The 24290-nt window shown below is 43.7% G+C and overlaps 1 protein-coding gene across 1 annotated transcript in view; it reads right to left on the reverse strand.

The window, feature by feature from the left end:
• Nsmaf (neutral sphingomyelinase activation associated factor) overlaps positions 1 to 18971 on the reverse strand; it is a 56972-nt gene extending 38001 nt beyond the window's left edge. Inside the window, exons 1-6 of the mRNA XM_051159943.1 lie at positions 18661 to 18971; positions 6736 to 6825; positions 3549 to 3627; positions 3334 to 3401; positions 3214 to 3250; positions 73 to 123 (exon numbers count right to left, since the gene is read on the reverse strand). Of these exons, the coding sequence (XP_051015900.1) occupies positions 73 to 123; positions 3214 to 3250; positions 3334 to 3401; positions 3549 to 3627; positions 6736 to 6825; positions 18661 to 18719 (384 nt within the window). The 5' untranslated portion in view covers positions 18720 to 18971. The remainder of the gene's footprint in view (positions 1 to 72; positions 124 to 3213; positions 3251 to 3333; positions 3402 to 3548; positions 3628 to 6735; positions 6826 to 18660) is intronic.
• Positions 18972 to 24290: the final 5319 nt, after the last annotated feature.

Here is a 24290-nt window from a genome sequence, read left to right on the forward strand (position 1 = left end):
CAGACTCATAAAAATCTTACTGCCCAAAATCACCATATAAATTTCCAATAATAGGTGAAAAACTTTACTTACCCGTTCTATCTTATATGGTGCCACAATATTGTGTTCTTTAATGAAATATACCTGAGAAAGACAAGTCAATACCAAAATAATAAGGAAAAGTTCTCCCTGTAAAGAATTCCTATAAAGATACTATGAACTCAGCGTTGAAATTGTTGTTACACAATCTCTATTTGCAAAGATACCCATATTTATATTACTTTGGTTTTAAAGAATGACATTTAAATAACAAATGTTACATTAAAAGGAAAATCATCAGTAAGTGGAGCACAAGATGTGTGTGAATGTTATCATTTGTGTCAAGTAGCCAATCAGGTGAGGGAAGGAGAGTTGTCAGTTTAGAAGCCAGTTTCCTAACAAATGGGAAAAGCAAATGCACAGTGGTATGATCCATTCAATGGCATCAAGAGACGTTGCCCCACATGGTGTTTACATGAGGCCACCATCCCATCTGCATGTTAACAGCCATGCAGAATCAACACTACCATCTGCCAGAGTGCATCAGCTGCCTTTCCCTCACAATGGACGCCCCACCCCTGCCCGCATCACCACATGGGCGCTTCTCTGTCAGGGTTCAGAATGCAGAGCCCACCCTCCCTGTGAGGCTTCACCAACTGCTCTTCTGTTTCACACTAGCCACTGGTAGCCACCCTGTTGTCTCACACCCTCTGCTGGCCATTTGTATGACCTTTCTGTAGCAAGACAACTTGACAGAGCTATGTGTGACTTCCTGAACAGGCCCTCTTCCCACTAAACTACTGAAGCTACTCCTCTGGGTCACAGGAGGCCTCCTTCCCTGTCCTCAGAGCCTGTGACAAAGCTGCCGGCGGTGACAGACACGTTGTCCACGTGCCTCACTGCCCTCCTGTGCCTTCTGCCTTCCTTCTGGAGCTGGTTTTCTTCCCAGTCTCCAACACTAAAAAGCCAGGGTCTTGCTTTAAGACCTCTCTGTCCATAACCTCCAATACCTGGGGCGGGCTCTATCCAGTCCTCGGGCTCAACAATTCATTGCACACTCTAGGTCTCCCACTTGTCTTTCTAGCCTCAGGCTCCTGAATCGTAGACAAGAGCACCCTGGCGTCCGTGCCATGCCTCTGGGAGGTCTACAGCAGCCCGCACCTCACATTCTCAATCCTCCCTGTCGGCCCCTCACCCCACTTTTTATTTCAGTAAAAGGCACCACAGTGCAGCTAGTTGGAGGTCTTTCTGAGTTGTTCTCCTTTGTACACTGCAGCTGAGTCGTCAGCACACACATAGGCTTTCCTCAGAATGTACCTGGACAGTGGTGAGCGCTCTCCATGCTGATGCAAAGCACCAGGGCTTACGGATGCCCTTTGGGTCTCCTCTGTGACCCTCACCAGAAAGATCTCAAAGACATACAAATCCGATCATGTAGCTCCCCCAGTGGCTTTCCACATCTGCCCTTTACTCTAAAGCCTTACCATGGTTCAGAAGCCATCACAACAGCATCCCTGCCCCTACACCAGCATTCCTGTAGCATGTGCTCTGACCTGAACCTTCTGTCGTGACATAGCTCAACTCCTACCTCTCATATTATTGCTGGCTCTTTCTCCATGAGCCTGTCCGATTCCCTCTGTCTAAGGCAGCACAGTTGTGCTCCCTAATGTGCCCCACAAGTTTCTTCACTAACTGATACTGGAGGAGAGAATTTTTTTCCATCTCCCCTACTGAACATACGGCTGCAAACTAATATTTACACAAACACACAAACACACGTACAAACATGTTATTCTAATAGCAGCAACAACCAAAAAGTCTGAACGCAAAACTCTGTACCAAAACCTATTTCTGAGACTTGGTAAAAGTCTTGACATATGAAGCTTAAAATACTGCTTGAAAGAGTAGCTTGCATCTTGGTACCCTTGATTTTGAATTGGTGGGGTCTGAGATCTCTTCCTAAAGTTATTTAAGGAGGAAGGGTTTGGAGCTTTACTTCGAAAACTAAGCTATTAAAACTGTAATGCGATGGGTAGTCCTCTGAAGGAAATGCTACTTTGAACTAAAACAAGTAACCCTTCCAAGATATGGGTGGCCTTCGATAAGCTCACGATGTGGTAAGAAATACACGTGCACAGGGCTACGGTCAACAACAGTGCTCTTCACAAGCAGGCAGTTCCTGCTTTCATCTGGCACATTAAATATGATGTTGAAGACAGTTCATGAATCTTTTCTTTTTAAAAAAAAATATGGGGCTGAAGATAGTTCATGATTCTTTTCTTTTTTAAAATCGAAAGTACAAAGGTACTAACAGAAAGTTACTTAATCAAAAATCTCACAGACTTCATAAGATAAATGTCAATGCATGTTAAGCAGTTCTATGAACGAAGGGTTGGGTGATATGACAGCAGGAGTCACTCCTGCCTCCTCCCACTCAGCTCCCCCATGCTCCCGGCACTGCCCTAAGCTCAAGTGCTGTCCTGTTCCTGCAGCTTTCTGCAGTCACAGCATTCTCTGGACAACCTGACAGTATGCAGAACTAGAGCTCTGCAGAGTTCAGGCAACCCAGATAACACGGCCTTTGGCAGATGAGAACTTGAAATTGCAAACCCAAAGAACCAAGATAGACCTCTGCTCTTTATTCAACTGTTCATTTGTTTGTTTTTAATCTACAAACTAATTAATGAGATGCCAGCAGAAAAACTCCATTTTAATTTGTCACGTGATGCCAATACTGAATTTGGTACAGCTGTGAATGTATAAATGCATATCGCATGTATCTGGAATGAACAAAGCACAACAGCTCAGGTCATTCCTGGTGGGAGGGACTCTCCTGCCTCAGGTCACACATGTGGCCTGGTGCTACCTTCCTGTCTTTAGCAGCGGGAGGCCACAGAATAAAGCGCTGTGCTTTCATTTCAACCTTCCCATATTGAGCTCTTGAAGATAAACTCAGTTCCTATACTTAGTGAATTGGGAGGGTCCTGTGTGAAAATCTTATCTTTTAAAAAAGGCTATTCTCGATGACTAAATTCTCAAGGCATTTAAACATCTATTCCAACAGCTTTCAGTTGGGATTTATATACGAGATTGATATCATCACGCAAAAACAATCAAACCCATTCGTGCACAAAAATCTTCACTCAAGTTTGGAAAGATACATAACCGACACTTTCAGGAAATATTTTTACTTACCTGACTGAAAATGAGTGAAATGCCACAAGGTTTTGCCCTGAAATATAGATTGAAAGCCTTTAGGCATACAACTTTTTGTTGTTGCTGTTGAAGTAAAATTAAGAGTGAAAAATGACATACTTTTCAAAGTGTCTATTGGCTCCGTTTTCTCCATGTTTTCCTATTTTTAAACAGTCTCTCAAAGGAATCTGGATAAAATTGAGAGGGAATATTAGGAAAATACGTAAAGATAAAAGCAAGCGCGTGCACACGCGCGCGCGCGCACACACACACACACACACACACACACACACACACACACACGACTGTTTCTGCTCACATTTAAACACCCTTACCTTAAGAATGGGCTGAGATATAGCATCTGGTTCAAAAATCACCGATTTTGAACATATTTTTAAGGAGCCTCTGATTTTCCTAGGAGCCAGAGGAGAAGAGATTATTTGATGAGCAGCAGGACAATCACAAAAGTGATTTATTTTAACTAGAACCTGGATTGTTAGGGGGTCAGCTAACAGAAGCTTGGGGACTGGAGAAAGGGCGTAGCAGGATGAAGCCACTGTGACCCTTTATCTGCACTCTCAGGGGGCTGCAGAAACTGCACAGGCTCAAGTTAGGGCATCGCTTGCTGAGTGCAGCCCCATAACCCCACTAATTGTTATTATCGTCATGATATTATTATTTTGAGTCTTCACAACTGCTCTCCAAAGAAAGTAAGGGGCAGAAGCACCAACACACACTGAGTCTGTGATGTTTTCAGCAAATTCAACTGGCTTTTCCTTCTCAGAATCTGCTCAGGAGACAACACAAAACAGGTACAATTAATTAACTAAATGCATTTTTCTTTTCTTTTCCTTTTTTTTTTTTGCTTTTTAAAAGCACAGAAAAATAAAGTTTGAATTTTACATACAAAATTCCATAAACAATGATTTTGAGATATTCAGGGAAAATCTATTTCATGGCAATAAGCAACATTAAAGACTGTGTGAATGTGATGCCATATAATCAGCTGTGGGGCTGACCACATCCTCAGTTTCCTAGGACATTTACATGGCTTTAGTAAGTTTTGAAAAAAAATGCAAGTGTCTCAGAGGCTGTTGTTGAGTTGGGTTAATTTGCATCACCTTTACTTTATCAGTGATGAAACCAAGACCACAGCTTACTAGGAAGTCTGACACAGACAACGGAATGCCGAATGTAACTACGAGAAATTACCCTAATTTCCAAAAGCACATTTATATATAAGTACAATTTTTATGATCTCACATCCTTTTTCTCCCATTTTCATGTGTATGTGCATGTGAGTATGTGGCCATGTTTGCATGCGTGCAGATCCATGTGTGCACATGCATGTCTCCACATGGGTGGTGTTGCATGTTCCTCTTTGAGGTGGATCTCCCAACAGCATCCCAAGCTCATGGCTATGGCTAGTCCCACTAGCCAGCTTGCTGTCGGGAAGCCCTCTCTCCTGTCTTCCGGGGACAGAGTTGCACGCAGAGTGCCACTCTCAGCCAGTATTTTACATAGTTCTGAGGGTCTGAACTCTAGGCCTCATGAGGGCACGTTGAGCACTTTTACCACTGAGCCATCTGCCCCGCCCTTGCTTCCTTTAAAATCATTTCAGTGGCATGTCGACACCCCTCTAGTCCTTGGTTGGTCTCTGGGTGAATGTTTTCACTTTGTTTAGCCAGGGCTAAACACCCTATTTTAACTGAGGAAACTGCTGCTGCCCCTGGTATATCCAAGGTTCTGTCTCTATAAATTCAACCAAATCAGATTTTTTTTTTTTATTTTAGAAAGTTCCAAAAACAAAACTACGACCTGCTGTGCGTCAAGCACTGTGCTCAGTACGTGAGGGTGAAGCATTATGTAAGCAGCCAGGCTCAGTGCTGAACGTGATCGGATGTGGTAGGTACACAGGGAGACGCTTGAAGGTGGCAAGCAACTACTACATGTCTAGGCTGTTACTTTTGGGGGCTGGAGGGGTAGGGGTTGTCATAGAAGCAGGAAGCACTCTTTTAATAATGGGTCTATCACTAAAATGTTTTTTACTTCAAAAATGTATTTTGATGTTTGTTTACTCAAATCAAAATCCAGAGTCCACATTACATTTGATTGGTATACTCACTTTTGGAAGGGGGAAGGGGGAACAGAGACAGAGTTTCTTTTTTTTTCTAAATAAAAAAAAATGTGCATTGGTGTTTTTGCCTGCATGTATGTGTGAGAGTGTCTGATCTTGAAGTTGCAGAAGGTTGTGAGCTGCCATGTGGGTTGTAGGAATTGAACCTGGGTCCTTTGGAAGAGCAGTCAGTACTCTTAAGCTGTCAGCCATCTCTCTAGACCAAAGACAGGGTTTCTCTGTGTAGCCTTGGCTGTCCTGGACCACTTTGTTAGACCAGGCTGGTCTAGAACTGACAGAGATATGCCTGCTTCTGCCTCCCCAAGTGCTGGAATTAAAGGTGTGCCTTTACATTATCTCTGAGATTAGATCAGATTCTGCTGCCTTATCTGAGAAAACCTCGTGGCAGGGAGACACGGTCACATTAGCAGACACTAGGGACTTGAGGTGAGATGCATCCTGACATGCCCATTACAGAGCTTCCCGGTAACCTTCCATCTAATGGTTTTTAGCAGCCCCTGAAGATTATGATGCACCACATGATTACGGTGTAGTCTCTCTGAAGAGCCAGACAGAGATGTCTTTATAGATGAGGCAGCCACAGGGTGATCAAACCTGGGCTACACGGAAACAAATGGCTGTGCCTGCTCCAAACAAACCATTCACTGGGCCCAAAGGCTGCACGTAGTCTGCTGACCCTCTCACGTAGATCCGTTGCCTCAGCAGGGGTTTAAAATCTATCACTCCATTGTATTTACCAGCTAGAACGTTTCAACTAAGAATAATTTCTTTTTTTTTTTTAAGATTTATTTATTATTATGTATACAGTGTCCTGTTTGCATGTACACCTGCATACCAGAAGAGGGAGCCAGATTTCATTATAGATGGTTGTGAGCCACCATGTGGTTGCTGGGAATTAAAATCAGGACCCTTGGAAGAGCAGGCAGTGCCCTTAACCTCTGAGCCATCTCTCCAGCCCAAGAATAATTTCATAGCATATTAATCATCAATTTAGTGACACTGAAGTACAATTTGTATAAGGAAAACAAAAATCCAAAGACAAAACGTGCGTTGATGCACAACTCTGTGCTTTTAAAGGAGGAATTAGTAGTTACAGAGAAAGCAGACTGTGCTCTGGCTCCCACTGTAGTTTGTTACTTCATTGTGAAGAGGCTGCTACTCCTTACTGCTCTGCCACATGGTTTTTTTATAATTACTGCAACCCGGTGACAAAAGGGACACAGGAGCAAAGTGATGTGATAGCCTCAAAGGAGCCACTGTAAGTCATACCACCATCTCACTTCCCATCTAAAGAGAGAGAGAGGGGCCCCCTCCCTCTCCCCATGCAACCCTGTGTTCATCTTAAACATGTCACCCTTCACACAGAGCTGTGTGAGGTCGCTCACCTTTCCTCATGGCTGCCCTGGTGCTGGACGTGGGAAGCTGTGTGCTGCTCAAAGTAGTACTCCTCCAAGTTGAGCAGCAGTAAGGAAAACCTAAACGTGGAAGAGGAAGATACAGAAGATGCAGAAGACTTTGCGCACAAAACGCACCCACATCCCCACATCCCCACATCCCCACATCCCCACATGGAGTCCTTCACAAACTACATGCTTTCTCCTTACACAAGTTCCTAACTGTGTGAAATTGTTTTTGAAGACCTTGCTTTCCTCCCCATGGAATTTTCACGTCACTACCCCTTTCCCCCTTCCCCCATGGCACAAGCCAGGTTTCCCTGCCCCTACTTCCCTGACACCATGCCCCACACTGACTTCAGCTCTTATGACCCCTGTGAGGCAATGAGCTCTAGGAGACACGAGTGAGGATGGTGATAGCCAACCCGATGTTTTAGGCACCTCATGTCTAATAAGTAAAATAAAACAAATAGGCTGAATTGTACAGTTCCTAAGTTGTAAGTGCTTTGAACTTTAACAGGAAGACATGGCAGAAACGTAAAGTGGTGAGATGTTTCACATAAGGGTGATTGCTGCTCAAGCCTGAGTGATCCCTGGAACCCCCGTGGAAGGAAAGAACTTACTCCTGAGAGCTGTCCACCCTCGCACTACGGTGTGCACAAGCACACACACAGCTAAAATATTCAAGTAATAATTTAGTTGAACTGCCACAGAAATAAGCATAAGGCCAAAGAGTGAAAAGAAGCTGCAGAGTGTGGGGAGGACACCCTGAAAGAAACTAGGGTCACGGAGAAAACTTTCTGACAGCATCAGACTTCAGAGAGATAAGAGGTTCTGCTGTCCTGGGGGAAGATGCCCATATTAAATGTAGATTACACTGAATATTGTTGATTTTGCTTCCTCCTGGAACAAAATCAAAATGTGAATACAGCACTTTTAAACAAAACAACCCAAAGAGGACAGCAAACTAGAGACATATCAAAGCAAGGAAGTGATGGGAGCCAATCTGTGGGAGGCCAGAAGCAGATGGGAGACCTAGCTGCACACGGAAATCGGCGCAGAAGCCTCACAAGATGGTTCCACACATCAGAAATCCAGTGCAAGCACGGGACTCCCTCAAATCCAGTACCTGCAGGTGTCAGCTGGAAAAGCCACTCCCAGATCGGTAGCTTCGAACGTGAAAGAACAAGATGGAAACCAGCAGAAGAATACAAATCAAAGTTACCAGAGACAATGCGGGGTCTGAGGAAAGGTCAAGACGTAATGAATACAAGCCATGACAGAGTGACAACCAAACACGTAGGAAAGACATAATACTTGAAGGGCTGAGACAACACGAGGAACAGAAGTCAGAGCACTCTAATCAACATCCTTGAGTGATAACCTGACCCATAAGACTGACTTGTGAGATTACAACTACTAAGTGCAGGAGCTAATTTTACCATCTAAGTTTTATTGATCTGGTCTCCATTTAAAAATTTCTGAACAAGAATTAGTCATAAATTCAGTTTAGTCTCCAGTTTATTAAAAAAAATTAGTCATAAGCTTAACTTGATGGAACATAGGGCAGAAATGCTCCTGGTCCATCTGATTCAATACAGTCATGGGATTCAGGAGTGGGGGGGGGCTTCCTTTGATGTGTCAGGTAAGGTCCAGGAAGGCACTAGGCAGGAGCTAACTCACTACAGTTGTGGCTGCACCCACTGGGCTGGTCTGCAGTCTGTCCTTTTGTCCCCTCTTGTCCCCATTCCTCCCACTGAAAGCGGAAAGCAGAGTACGTGTTCTTCAACAAGACACACGCATAATTTTTTGGCTAGGGAAGAGAGTACTTCCAAAACAGTTCTTCTCCCACATAGTAATTAATGGATATGCATATCCATTTTTTAGCACTAAATCTATCATAAGTTAAAGGTTTTCTTCCTTTATCAATACTTACAGTTTGCAAGAAATGCAAACTTACAGAGAAGGAATGTAACCAAAGCATACTGCTTTTATTGGTTTAAAGAGCTGCTGTTTTTCCCTGAAGTATTTACTGGTATCTGCTTTAAGTACTTCCTATGTGAAAATTATTTCAATTAACTTTCAACTATAATTTCTAAACAATATGCTATGAAGTAAAAAACCTAACGCTTAAAACACCTTAAAGTCACTCTTTTGCAGTTTCATGATTCTGTGCTCTAGCACATTGGTATTATAGCAAACCATAGATTCTCTAGGAGACTTGCGCCCATGGCCATGGATAATATTAGTGTAGCCCATCTTTATAGAATATAGGCCATTTTCTAGATACATTTCCTCATTTAGCAAGTCATTATATATATTATATATGTATTACATATAATATATTATATATTATATATGTATTACATATAACATATTATATATTATATACAAACACATGTCATTCCATCCTCACATCACCTGAAATTTAAGACATATTCATATGCTTAACACTTGACCAGTCACTTTACTTCAGACAGGCAGAGGGATGTGAGTCGTGGCACGCACAGCGGCTCCACAGTTATTCCCAATCGTGCTGATAGTGGGTCCACGTGTTTACTAGTTAGATCTGTATCTAGGTCACACATGTAAATCTAGCACAAGTTCAATGGAAAAAGTGCTTTGACGCCTGGGTGGCACCGCAGAGGACACAGGAAAGCCACACTGTCCGGGATTTGCCAACCTTACCCTGAATACCCAAACTCACTCCTTATTCCTACTAGAGAGGTGGGTGAATGAACTGGCTGTTAAAACAAAACAAAACAGCAAAACCCTTCTTAGATTCTGAAGTAAGGAGGAGATTAAGAAAACAGGCAGACATACAAAGCAAGAGTACAGTTGGTGACAGCACACTGGATATGCTATTGCACCCCCAAACATTAGCAAAGTCTGAAGAGAGTCACAGGGGCAGAAACAGCCAAAAATCTGTCCTTGTCCATCCTAATAGTCACACTCAACACTCCATAACAAAGTCAGGTATGTGAGAGAAGAGTGCGGCAACTTTATTTAATCAAAGTTTTACATGACAGGAGAGCCTTCCAAAGATCTAGGGAAAGCTGCCTCCCGTTTATGGTAAAGTCCATGAGACATGACAAGGAAGACAGCTGTGCAGAAAGGCGAAGGACAAAGGGGTCCTAGCAGGAAAGGGAACTCAACAACAGCTCTGCTCAGAGTCCTCTTGGCCTCTGCGTGTACAGTCAGGACCCTCACAGGGAAAGTCTTCAAGAGAGGAACAGAAATTGGCCTTTCTAGTTTCTGTGGCTGGCTAAGGGAGAAGGGCTTTAGGTACTGAGAGACAGCATGGGGAAGGGGAGTTCTGGAGTCATGACTCACTTCAGAAGAGAAGGGCACAGAGGCAGGAGGTCAGAGGTCTCACTTCTGAGGCCTATCCCGCTCCTTAGCTCAGAGCACCCAGCATGCTAAGACCATATTCTGCAGAATTCTTTTCAGACTCTCAATAGTTACCTAAATTAGATTCCATCTAACTATATGAACACAAATCTTCCATCTTAATTTTGTAGATACACACACACACACACACACACACACACACACACACACACACACACACACACACACTAAAAAAATAAACAACAAAATGGAAACACTTTATCCTCGGCCCAAGTGAAGGTGATGGAAATCTACTTCATTTTTTACCTACCAATCAGAACTCTGCCAACAGAGATTAGAGTGCCAGGGCAGGACTTCACTGGTAATTCATGCTGGAGATTAGTGACAGCTTCCTCTTTCTGTGGTGTGTGACCAATCTGTCCATCTAGAACCAACACCAGCTAGTGCATGCACACTCGCTCTTCCAGCGCCTCTCAACGTTCCCAGTCAACTGCAATCCTAGCCTCAAACTCTCCTGCACTCTTATGGCAGCAGACCCCGGCGTCCTCTGCACCCTCCTCCTCCACATCTTATGAAAGTCTCCTTTAGATGAAGGCCATTGGCATGAAAAGAGTACAAAAGAAGAGCCATTTTCTCTGTCCTGCCCAATAGCTACATACGTTCTCATTTCAAACACAACTTCAAGAAATGTTTTTGTTTTTTTTTTTAACCTACAAAAGTTTTTTAAAGCCTCCATTCAGGGGAGCCCCCAACTTTCTTGAAGCCGGTTGTAACTTCTGGACTCAGATCTGCAAAACAGCTTGGAGGGACACTATTTATTATAAAGCCATTCTGTGTTTGCTTGCCTTGCTTTCTACAACTCTCCAGCAAAGGTAATTTGGACTAGAGGGACTGAATTATATTTTTGATGATAGTGCATACTTCTTGGGTGAAAATGTTTTCCAGAACTGTCCAGTAATAATGGACATATATGTATATGTACACACACACACACACACACACACACACACACACACACACTTTTTTTTTTTACTTGAAGCTTTCAGTGCTACTTTCTTTACAATCTAGGTTTAGGTAAGGCCTCCATCCCTTGAATCAAATGGGTAGCCTTGCATCACTGCTTTTTTTGAAGGTTTCTTCATTGTTAGTTGGTTCATTAATTTCTCTTTAATGTTCAGATTTAAGTGAACCTCCCAAGCTCTCTGCATAGGGATAAGTTAAAACTGTAAAAGGGGAAGTGAGGTGCTGTAATTAGCTCAACGAAGCTTCTCGGCATTTGTCAGTATTGCCACTTCCTGTCTTCTGCTCTGCCCCAGGTACACATCTGTCACTTTTTTCCATCCACTGACATGGTCGGCAATGAATGAATTTAAGTGTGCTATGTCTGTTCCTCTTTCCAAAAGGTCCTCTCTGTGTGGGCCCCACCCACTCTGGTCCTGAATCCACAGACTGACAGGGATTGTGCTTCTTGGTGCTCAGAACTCACCGCTTTCTGTTGCTGTGATAAACACCAAGACCAAAAACAACTTAGGGAGGAAAATTTTTATTTCTGATTGCTCAGCTCACCTAGAGCAATTGTTCTTAACCTCTGGGTGAGGCTCCCCTTAAGGGTTGAATGACCTCTTTTCTTTATTTTTAATAAAAGACCATTGGAAAGCACAGATACTTACACTGCTATTCATAATGAGAACAAACTCACAGTTATGAAGCAGCCATGAAAATAACTTTATGGTTGGGGTCACTACAACATAAGGAGCTGTATTAAAGGGCTGCAGCATTAGGAAGGTTGAGAACCACTAATTTAGAGAAACCAGGGTAGAAACTCAAGGCAGAAACCTGATGGCAGGAAATCAAGAAACACCTCGGAGGAACACTGCTCACTAGCTTGCTTCCAGGTTCATGTAAAACCACCTTTCTTGTACAACCCAGAACCACTTGTCCTGGGTACCATCACCCACGGTGGGCTAGGCCCCCCCACCCCCCACTAATTAGCGAGCAAGAAAATGCTCACAGGCCAATCTGATGGAGGCACTTCCTGGATTGAGGCACCCTCTTCCCAGGTGTCTCTAATTAGTGTCGAGCTATCCATGCTCTACAAATTTGCATAGAAATATCTGAGAGATGAAACAGTATGTCTAGTTCCAGTACCCACTGCCCCACGTAAATTACCGTCCCTCTTCCTCCGCAGAAGCTGTGGTTCCCTAGCAAAACCAATTTCACTGTTTCAGCTGACTTTTGCTGCCCTTCCCCTGCAGAGCATGGCTAACGCTCCATGCCTTACTGGACTCTAGCAAATGATACTCTCTTCTCAATGGGTGACATAACTACCTCCAACCCAGCCCAGTTAACATGACCCCTTCCATTGACGCTACCCATAAAGCCTGGTGCTTTTAATTTCAAGTCTCCACAACCTGTGAGGATAAAGGTAGATGTATTACCAGTGCGTTTAGAAGTCTTCAGCTTTCTCATTCATCAAGACTCAGGCCTGTGGGCTGGCCAATAGAGCTCTGGGGTGGAGTGCTTACCTGGCATATTTGGGGCCCTGTACGCAATCTGCGCGCGCGCGCACACACACACACACACACACCCCGCCATATCTCAGGGGCCTTCAGGATATCATAGAGGTAAAGAAATAGTTGGAAAGAACAAGCTAATGGACAGAAAGCCTGGATGCCAAAGGGACACTATCTTGATCGTCTCCCACCTTCAAGTGCACACAATCATCTAAGGATTGGTAAATGGAGATTCTGATGTGCACCAGGGATGGCGCGCATACCTCTTCCTGGCTAGCGAGCTCCAGGCATGCTCATGCTGATGACCTGTGGGGCGAAGTGAGACTAAGATCCCAACTCATTTTAAACTTCAGAGACCAAAACAGTAGGTGTTGCCCAGCAGTTCGCATGCGCTGAATTTAAAACAGAATCAGTAAGTCACAGTGGACAAAGGCTGAATGTGGGCCCAAGGATTTGGTGCTAATGCTAGTTTGCACTCAGTCCTGGTGTGTTAGTTTCGCTCGTGTGACACAGGGCTTCACAGGTATTAGTCTACCTTAGCAGGGAGGCAGCAGCAGCAGTTAGCATCAATGCTCGAGGACCCAGAGCGAAAACCCCTGTACTAACAGGCCCTTTCCTTTTCCTCTTTCACCACATAAAGCCCGTTCACATTCTGGATGCATCTTGCTCTCTGTTGATCTTCTCTGGGAACGTCCTCAGACATGCTTAGAGACGAGTCCACAGAGGCTTCCCAATGCAATCAAGGCAGCAACATTAACCACCACACACGACTAAGCTATGAGATCTTGTCAAATCATTTACTTAATTACTTAAGTTCAACTACAAAATGTAGTGGGGATATTGACTAGATGATCTCATTTAGAAAACAGGCCAAGTAAATCTGAGTTTAAAGAAATCAGCAGGGCTGGATAAGGCAGCAAACACCACAGAGAGGCGGCCTCCAAAGCATCCAGAGAAGACATTCTGCTTATAAATAGTTTAATAGCAGCACTACTGGTCTGTAGCAGATGAAAAAGCTGCCAAGACTCCAGCTATGGCTTTGGGTTTAAGGCCATCAATGCTGGTGTCCACAGGGTTAGACCCTAGGCCCCCAGATGATGCCAGGGAACATGCTCATGCTTGACGACTATAGCCAGGGATACCCCAAAGCCTGCCAGATCTTACAGATTTAGGCAGTCCCCAGTGAGGGTAAAGACAGCCACAAATTCTGGGCTGCCTGAGGAGACTAAGCATGACCTGCTGCATCTTGCTCCCTGGTCATTCTGCAAGGTTCAAGTTTCTCCCTATCTCAAGTGCTAAAGTGGGGTACCTCAGTGCTGTGGAAGAGAGCAGGGCACACCTGTGCCACACCGTGTCTCTGCTAGTAGTAGCATGACCTACTGACACTCCAGCAAGTCCGGGGCTATCCCTTGTCCATCTGTCTTTGTTTAGAATTTTCAAAATGCTAAGGGAACGATACATTTAGCAGGACTGTTCTCAAAGCAAGGGCAAAATAAGGATACGTTTAGACATGCAAAAACAAAGGCAGTTCATTGTCATCAGACCCTGCTCAGAGGAACTTTTCCAGGATATTATTAAGAAAGAAAATTTCCATAAGGAAGACATGACACGCAAGAAGGAAAACCCATCAAAGACAGTAGCAAGTACGCACATAAGGCTACACCATTATTAATCAGGCAAGCATAATGCCTAATGTGTACGTATAACTGAACAACAGTGGACTATAATTTAGTAGGGAACAACAGGAGTAATTATTCCAAGGCCTGCACATTGACTGATGAGAAGGCAAGGAGAATGATTAGGTTCAGGTATCAAATTAAATATTAAAATTCCAAGCATCTGCACCAAAAAAACAAAGATGAAATTAGAATATAGAAGCCCATACTCTGCAGAAAAATTAAAAGAGAACAGAGGGACTTCATTTAATCCAAAGGAAGGGGCCGAGGGAAGGGAGGAAGCCAAAGAAGACAGCAGAGATACATCTATAGCAATAATAAGTGAACATTTCTTAAGACAAAGGTTGGAGATGAACTACTAAAAAGCTCAACAAGGGGCCAGCAAATGGCTCAGTGTTTGCTGCCAAGCCTGACAGCCTAAGGTTGAGCTCCAGGACCCACATGGTAGAAAGAGAACTGACTCCTGCAGCTGACCTCCACTCACACCTGCATCCACACTCAGATACACATATATGCACACGCACACACATATATACACATGCACACACACAGATACACATGAAAGTACACATACACACATGCATACATATACACATTAATACACACATAAACACATGCACACACATGTGCTCACATACCTGTGCACAAAATAAATAAACAGAATGTAATTTTTTAAGTTTAAAGTTAGAGAATACACTATTCACAGGAAATATATACAAAACAAGGTTATAGAAGTAATTAAAAAATGGGAAATTTTGTGTAATGAAAATCACTTGAAACCCCTTAACATAGCCATGTTAATATCAGACCAAAAAATATTACTAGAAACAGTGAGGTTATTAAATGTTCCTAAAAGATTCACTCGGGGAAAAAGATAACAATTCAAAGTTTCTCTTAAGATACTAATTAATAGTAAGTACAGGACTGGATAGAATATGTGCCTATCACCTACAAGTCACTGTGCTCAATCCTTAGCACTAGTGAAAAAAATAAGTAAAAAAAAATTTTTCCCAAAATCTTTCAAGTTAAATGTCAGCACAATTTCTAGATTGTCTGGCAGTAAAAACTGGGACCATGGTGCTATTTAAAAGAACCCAGGCCTAAGATATAACTCAGAGGTAAGTTGTTTATCTACCATGCATGCAGCCCTGAGTTCCATCCCCAGTACACCAACCATAGCAACAAAGGGAAGCACCACTGTGCCGTGGTTAATACAATATTGGGTACGATGCACGCTTGTAATCACAGTACTTGGGAAGTGCTGGCAGGAGGACCAATAACTCAAGTCCAGCCTGCACTATAGATGACCCGATCTCTCAGAAGAATAGGGCTGGGGGTCGGGAGGACGGCATGGAGGGAAAGAAACTAAAATGAAGCACTGAGTCCTTACACGTCTACTCCTATTTATAACCCACTTTAAAGACAGAGCTGGCGCAAACATGCAGCACAAACCCCAAGTTCCACTTGTGGGTAGGTTCTCGTTTCGGAATAAGTTAATTTGACATAATAACGATATAAGGAGATGGGGTCCTATACATTTTTGATGAAGCCAATGTAAATTCTAAGCTAGCAAAAATATTTGCAATGTCCATTTTCTCTCTCATTGACTTGTATGCGGGAAAGATGAGCCAATTTCTTTAAAGGCACAATTTTTGTGATCCGTTAGCATTCCCCACTGACTGGGTGCTGGTTCTGGAATGTCTCTTCTTTCCCAATACCTGGCATAGCCTATGAGAGGGAAATAGAAGGCTGGATGCTCCACATTGGAAGTGGAAGATCACACAGGAGAATAGCAAATCTCTTAGTATTATGAAAAAGTATTTTTTAATAAATTCAAACTCAATTGATAACCAAATACGCTGAGTAAAATAAAATCAGTGTCAGCATAACCAAGGAATTATGTATCCACACACTACCTGGAGCAGTGTGGAAGTGGAAGTGTCTGGAAGGCCTGTGAATGATTAAGGTAGCATCTAGGCATACAACAGAAGATTAGGACTCACTAATGTTTTAGCCTGAAATGACAGCTTACAAATCACAAAGCTGTTCACTCTATTACATTATAGAAACAGAACTACAGCTCTCCCTTTCGAGGCATGTGGTGTCTCGGCTATCTAAACTGCTACGTCACCTAAGATGAAAAGAGTTTCGAAGACAAAAATTTAAATAGCAATATTCATAAATAGAAGTAACATCAGTGGCAGTTTGTAGAACCTCCTCATTTGCTTACCCACTGACCATTTCTTTCAGGCCCAACTATTTCAAATATGTGAATTGTCTCTTTACTTTTTTCATTTGCCTTCATCAACATCTTGTCATGGCATTTAAAATAACCAGTAAAATTAATACGACTCCGGATATAATATTAGGGCTACAAGACCATTTAATTTGAACTAACCATCCATTTGCTCTCTACTCCTGAAAATGACTAAACCATTTTTTTCTATAAACTTCAGCAAACAGCACCAGTGCCTGCTTACTCAAATCAGAAGTCTGAGTGTATTGCTGTGTGGCTTGGCAAATTCCAGTACACGATGTCCAGGTAAAGCTGAATTTTAGATAGACAATATACTTAGTCTATACTAATTTTTGGTATAATATGTTCCCAAATCTACATGGGACATATGCTAAAAAACCATGAAATTAATATCTAACCGAGTGTCTCATATTGTACCTAACAATCACAGTGACCTTCTTCCTTTAGTCCTCTTAAATGCCATACACAGTATCACCAACCCGTCACCTCCATCCCACCAAACAAAGTGCCCTTGCAGAATCTCCCAGTCAGGGGCTACATCTACTTTGATGGAAAATATAATGTATTCGAACCACAGTGGAACCAGCAATCAGAGGAACATAGTAGGTTAATTCCAGTTTCTCTCAGTTCTCTGAGGTCACTGTTTGCTGGCCTTGAAATCTACGAGTCCCTAATTCAGTATGAGAGGGGCCAGTGAGGGCCTGTGGTTATTGCTGAAGCTAGCCTCCGGGCTCCCCATCCCCCGGGGAGTGGGGGGTGGGGGTGGGGGGGAAGAAGGAACAGTTCTCTGAGATAGCTGGAGCTGGCAGCCTTTATCATCTTGCCCAGTTGTTCTCAACGTTGCCAAATAACAGATAAGCCGAGAGACACCACGTGTGCAGAAATGGTAAATTTCCGTCTCAATAAGGTTGGGTTTTCCAAGGTTAACTTTTAAAAGTTGGTCGGTTTATTTTTTTTTAATGAATTCTACGATTTTTAAAGAACTGCTTGGTTTAAGTTCAAATCTCACAGTCAGAAATGCCCCCTCTAATTCATATATATCTATGAAGTGTACCCTAAGATTGCAAAACCATTTGGCAGAGACATTAAAAATTTAGGGTGATCAGGAAGTAGTAGGAAATAGTTGATGCTGAGAGCTGATAAATGCTTGGGCTAGGACAACTCTTACCTTGGGGTACTGCGAGCCTAATTAGTAAGTAAATAAAACAGTAACAAGGGCAGATTCCCCCTAATTTTACAAAACAGTGTAGGAGGATTAAAATAAATCAGAACCTAAAAGACAAAACACCGCCTTCCCGATTTTCCTGTTCATCACTGAAGCCACAGGATTGTTACAAATGGCTATTAAGTCCTAGAACACAACAATTTAAGCGTTTAAAACGTTGGTGTGGATGTAATATAGAGCACCAACAAGTCGTTGGTGCCAGACAAAGAAATCCCATTTAAACTCAGGAAGAAAAAGCAATTTCAGAACGGAACACCTGGCCAGCCCATTACACATTAAAGAGAGATGAATGGATGAAGGAAGCATGCGGGTCGAGCAGTAGCTACAGGTGTAGACTCCTCAAATCCACCCAGATTTAAAAGCCGCACTTGCGTTTCCAGGTATAGCCTGCTTTGCTGGAACCACTGAACGACAATGTGACAGTCCTACTGCGGCTCCTACAAACAAACCCGGTGTTTGCGCAACCGATTTAGCCCGCATTCATTCCCTCCCGTTGGAAGCACAGCTGGGTTCCCCGCAGGCGTGTGGGCCACAGGAAAACGCGCTGGGAAGGACACACAGGGCGGAAGTGCGCTCTCCAGCAAGGGCACGGGAGCAGAGCGAGGCCGGAGCTTTACCCACGTCCTCCGTGGGCCTCGGGTGACCGCGACCGTCCGGCCGCACGCGCTTCTCCAACAGCCTCCCACGCAGGCCGGCTGCGGGGCGCCGGGGGAGGGGAGACGCCGCCGGCTGCTCGCTCCCACGCCGGGCCGGCCCTGCCTCCGCGTCCCGGGGTCTCGCACACCCCAGCCACCCGGGTCCACCCCGCGGCTCTGGGGACCCCGGGAGGCGGCCACGGCCTGCGGGAGAGCGCCCCGGTGCTGGCCGCCCGGCCCGGCCTCCCGCCCCGCGCACCTCTCCTTGGAGTAGAGCTGCAGCTGCTGCTCGCGCTGCCTCTTCCGGGTGAACGCCATGGAGGCCCGGGGCGCGCAGGCGGCCGACTGTCCCGAGCAGTTCCCCAGCGGCGGCGCCGGGGCGGCCGAGAGCCCCCACGCTGCGCCCCAGGGCCCGCGGCGTCCGGACCGGCGCTCACCGCTGCATCCTCGCGTGGGGACTCGGACGACGCCGTGACTCAGGCCCGGAGGAGGGGCGCGCGGTGACCTGAGGCCGCGAGAGCCGCGTCCTACACAGTCCCCGACTAACCTCTGCAGCGCTGCTGCTGCTGCTGCGGCGGGCGGCGAGGATACCTCACATGCCAGGCTAGCCCGGGAGCACCCCCACCCGACCCCATCCAGTTTATTGGCGGCGGGGATTTGAAATTTGGGGTTTTCAGTTCCAAATTCCGGTCGCTGAAATAATTGATGGCATTCTATCTTATTTAAAATAAAAGCATTAGTGAGGTATAATCCAAGCACCAAACAATTCATAAGGTAGCAGTTAATGGTTCTTAGGAAGAAGAGTCACAGATAAGTGCAACATTAGCACAGTACTAGTATATTTTTGCCCTCTCAAAAAGAAACTTTTACGTTTTAGCAATCACTCTCCTACCTGCCTCCCCACAAACCTTTACTCTAGAAAACACTACTTAACTTTCTGTCCCTGTGAATTTGCCTAGCCAGGACATTTCGAATCAAAACAGCCATACAATATGTGATCTTTTGTGTCTGATTTCTTTCATTTTGTATAACGCTTTCAAGGTTCATCTGAGAGACAGCATAAGTCAACATTACATCTCCTTTCATCACTGAAGTGTATTCCATTGTGTTCCATACTACGTTTCCATTAACATTTAGCATTTGCCAGGCATGCCAGTGTTTCCACCTCTTGGCTACTAAGGATAACACAGCTACAAGCATTCATGTGCCCGTTTTTGTGTGTGGGTGCTTTCATTTCTGTTGAGTGACGTTGAAATCAGGGAGTGGAGATGCTAGACTGTCTAATGACTCCACCCTGAACTTTGAGAAACTGTCATAGTGCTTTCAGAGTAGCTGCACCACTTAACTCTCACGAGCAGTGAAGAAAGGTTCTGATCTTCAACAATACTGATTATCTTTTGTATTAAATCTATCCCACCAACTACGACTCATATTTCCTAGGGGCTATGATTTCTCAATACCCTGAGAATAAACTGGATATTGCTTACCTTTGAGGGACTCTCAGACAGTAAGCCTCCAAATTGTAGCTGTGGTGAAACACTCCTACCATTGACTTAAGAAACAGGTTCTGCAGGGTTAAAAAACAAAACCAAACAATGGTGGGCAAAGTAGCAGTGCTGCCTAGCTTTAGTCAGTGTCAATGTGTGTGTGGGGGGGGGGGGTAGGAGATGGGGATAATAAATGAAGAGATCCCTGAACCCCGTGTCACTGAATCTCTTCCTTGTACCCCACTGCTGCATGGATCCTGTAACTGGGAGACGCTGGCTCAGTGGGTCCCTTGGGGAAGTGTAATTGTGTGCATGTGTGCACCATGGAATAAGGTTATGAGAATTGCTGAGGTACCACCTGAAAAAATTCTGTAGGAGAAATAATACAGTAGATACTATGAAGTCAGAGGAGAGAGATTGATTTGGCTGGAATAAGGTGAGGAAAAAAAAAATAGACCAGACTATAACGTGTCTTTCAATGAAATGTTGAAGAAAGACGTGGCCCTGGTAGCTTGAGAGTAAAGAAAGAGTATCCCCTTGACCAAATTCTACCCGGGTTCCTTCAAATCCTCTTAAGTAGGCTTTGACCTTGGTTTACAAAACCTGTGGACTTCCAGCGTGAACCCTCTCCACGTTAAAAGGCTTAAGCGCTGACATCATTTCTAAAGGTTCCCTCGGATGGCCCTAAGCCCCTTTTAGGACCTGTTCAAACCTGTTGAGAGAACTAACTGACTGTTTTGGTCCTCTATCTACATAGGCTGAAGCACTTGCTGAAGATGGCTCATGGCCTCATGGGACTGGGGAGATAGCTGTCAGCAAAGTGTGTGGCACATAAGCATGGAGATCTGAGTACACATCCCAGGATCCAAGGTGGAGGTGGGTGGGTGGGGGGGCAAAAGGAATGGCAGATCTGGCCTGTAACCCCAGCATTGGGGAGTCAGAGACAATGAGTTCTCAACACAAACTGGCTAGCCTTTCTAGGCGATCAGTGACTGCTGGGTTCAGTGAGAGACCCTGTCTTAAAAAAAAAAAAAAAAAGAGTCACTGTGAGCTCTTATGGGCTTAGCTGATTTAGAGAGCCTTGATCTCCTGGTGTCCTCCATTCCCTCTGGCTCTTACACACTTCCTTCCCCCTCTTTAGCTGGGTTTCCTGAGCTCTGAGGGGAGGGTAGTGGATTTTTAAAGCTAAGCTTACTCATCCTGCATTTCCTTCTAGGATCTCATTTCTGACAGAACCCCTAGACATATCTTACCTGCACATACTGTCGCCATAGTTTTCTCTTTGCAGTCTGTTCAGTCTATTTTGACTGGGCTTCTGCCTCTGCTCTACAATGCTTCCTTGTCAAATCTCCACATTCACTGGTCCCTTTCAGCTTCATCTTTTCTGAACTCTCAGCAGAAGCCAGTGTAGCTGAAATGGAATTCAACCTCCCTCCTGTCTGGACTACATCACTCCATTACTTCCAAGCTCCCATGGTTTCCTTGCTTTTCTCCTGCCTTATTTTCTATTGCTTGGTCCCTTTGCTTGCCCCACCCCCATGCTGGATTTCATAGTGTTGATTAATTTGTTGTCAGTGACCAGGTAACTTAACCAGTTCTGTAACACAGGAACAGAAGGGCTGTTGAAGACAGAAAATCTGCTAGTCTTAGACTGTTTGTTTTGACTCAGGTTAAACATCTCAAAAGATTTGGCTAAGTCTGTTTAAGAGGTGTGTGTGTGTGTGTGTGTGTGTGTGTGTGTGTGTGTGTGTGTGTGTGTGTGTGTCTTGGTTAGGAAAGGTTTGGTCCCCAGCTGATGGCATTACTGGGAGGTGGTAGAACCAGTAGAAGGTGGGGCCTAGACAGTGGGATGCCTTTGAAAGGATACTGAAACATTCTCTCCTTCCTCTTACAATGGATGCCTTTCCACAGGACCCTAAGCCACAGAACTGAAACTCTAAAACAAAGGAGCTCTGTTTCTCTTTAGGTTGATCTTCCCTCAGGTATTTTATTACAAGAGCAGAAAGCTGGCTAACTGTCTAAAGTAAACTGAATGGCTACAGATGAAGGTTTTGTCATGGATACCTAGCTATCAGGTCACACACAAGGAGAAATCTCAGTACGAAGAGCAGAGGCAGGCGGATCTCCAAATCAAGTCCAGGACAGCCAAGGCTACACAGGGAAACCCTGCCTCAAAAACAAAACAAACAAATGAATTCCTAAGGCTAAGCAAAGGTTTACCTCAGTCTTATCTTTATCTTTAATGGTAGGCAACTACAGTTTGAGCTACTATTACCACAGATGCTGGTTGCTGCTCTCTGGGGAGTTGCACAGTTGCTGAGTACATTTGGAGCGCCTCATGTTGGGGCCCAGGAATAGCTGCACACTGACCACTCAGACACCAGACTCAAATAGATGGAAGTTTATTGAACACTTAGCAAAGTGTTACCAGTGAGGGGCACAGTCCGGATTCAGGAACCAGGACTGTGAAGCTGAGCCATTCTCAGTAGCATTTTTAAAAGAAAAAGACCATAACATAGCAGGAAGAATCAATCCTATTCCAGGTACACTGTGTCTAGCCAAGCAAGGAGAATTAATTCTATTCCAGGTAGCTATACAAAGCATTTTAAGCTGATTGGCTGGGATTTAGGGTAGAGGAACTTTTGGGGACTTTCCAATTTTTTGGGAGAAAGGGGCATAGCAGGTTGTTACAGTTTAACTCTAACAGAACAGATAGTTATCTTTAACTCAAACAGAACACGCATTATCATCTATTGCTTTATTTTATGTAGCAAGTATTGACTTATAAGTAAAAGGCTATTGTGTCAGGCAGGCTGAGCCTGAGAACTCGAACTCACTTCCGAGTTCAAATTGGTCAAAATGAGACTAAAGATAAAATGGGTTCAATTATGCTATAGATGAAAGCAGGTGTTAACAGGGGAGCTACAGTTATGTTAAATACTAAAGTAGGTCTTAAAGGACAGGCTGCAGTTATACAAAAAGTTAAAGCAGGCCTCATTGTTAGCAATGTATTATATTCAACCCATAGGTCAAGTCTTTTTGGAACTTTATGCATATTATCAGTTTTCAAAACCTAAGTTCAAAACTTAAGAGAGATGCACCCTCATTCACAGTTGGTGGGGTACAAATTAATACAGAGATTGTAGAAATAAGTTTAGAGGTTGCTCACAAACTTAAAAATAGAAATACAAATAACCCTACTATTTCACTCCTAGCATATACCCATAAACTACCATAGAGATATTTACACTCTGTGTTTGTTGTTGCTTTCTTCACTATAACAAAGAACTGGGATTATCCTAGATGCTCACCAATCGATGAGCGGATAGGGTGCTGAGTCCGTTTCACACCACCCTTAATCCTTGAATTACATATGGTGTCAGAGATGCCTAGTATCTGTCATCTGTACAACTTGTCTTCCTCACAAGAACAAACATTAGTGCATTTTCTGGAATCATATTTCATTTCTGATCTTCGCCCTTGTACTTTATAAATCCAGAATATTTTTTAAACAGGCACATTGCTCACTAGAGATTAGCACAAGTTAGAAAATAAGGAAACTATAAATGAAACACTGGGGGTCTGGAAAGATGGTTCAGTGGTTAAGAGCAGTTACTGTTCTTGCTGAGGCCCTGGGTTTGTGGTAGCTCATTAGCCATCTGTAACTATAGTTCCTGGGGGTATAACACCCTTTCCTGGCCTCCACAGGCACCAGGCATGCACATGGTGCACAGATTTTTGTGCAGGCAAAACACCCATAAAATAAAATGTAAATAAATGAAGTTTTTAAGGTATATGGTGCATCTTTCCGAATACAGACACTTAGCATCAGTTAGATGGCTCACCCCCTTGTCACATAAACCTGAGAACCCAAGTGAGATATTGTGCAAGGAGTGAACCACCTTCCACCTTAAATTAATACAACCTAGAAAATACCTCACAGACATGCTTACAGATTTGTCTCTTAGATGATTTTATATTCTGTCAAGATGATAATCAATGTATTGTGCCTCCCAAAGCAATGTATAGAAATGTATTCTTGATGAAATATTCATCAGCACCAATATTTATGAACCAAAGCATCCATTATCATTTTATTTTTGATGTGTGAAAAATTAACAGTGATCTAGTATCTAATAAAAGACCAATGGTTAAGTAAATTATTGATGACCTATTCAATAGGATATTTGTTATATGACCACTTTAAAAAAGGTCTCTTTCTAATGAAGATTTAATTACCTAAGCAAATGACTGCATTTGTGCATTTGTGAAAAATCATGACATCACTTATTTTATATAATACCATCAATCTAGTTTAAAAATAGATAAAATATAGCAATTTTTTTTTTTAGCTTGCCTCAGGTTTATTTGTAAAAAACAGCATAGGACATTGGTCATCTGT

This window comes from Acomys russatus, chromosome 2 (genome assembly GCF_903995435.1).
Source record: "Acomys russatus chromosome 2, mAcoRus1.1, whole genome shotgun sequence".
In the NCBI taxonomy this organism is placed as follows: Eukaryota; Metazoa; Chordata; class Mammalia; order Rodentia; family Muridae; genus Acomys; species Acomys russatus.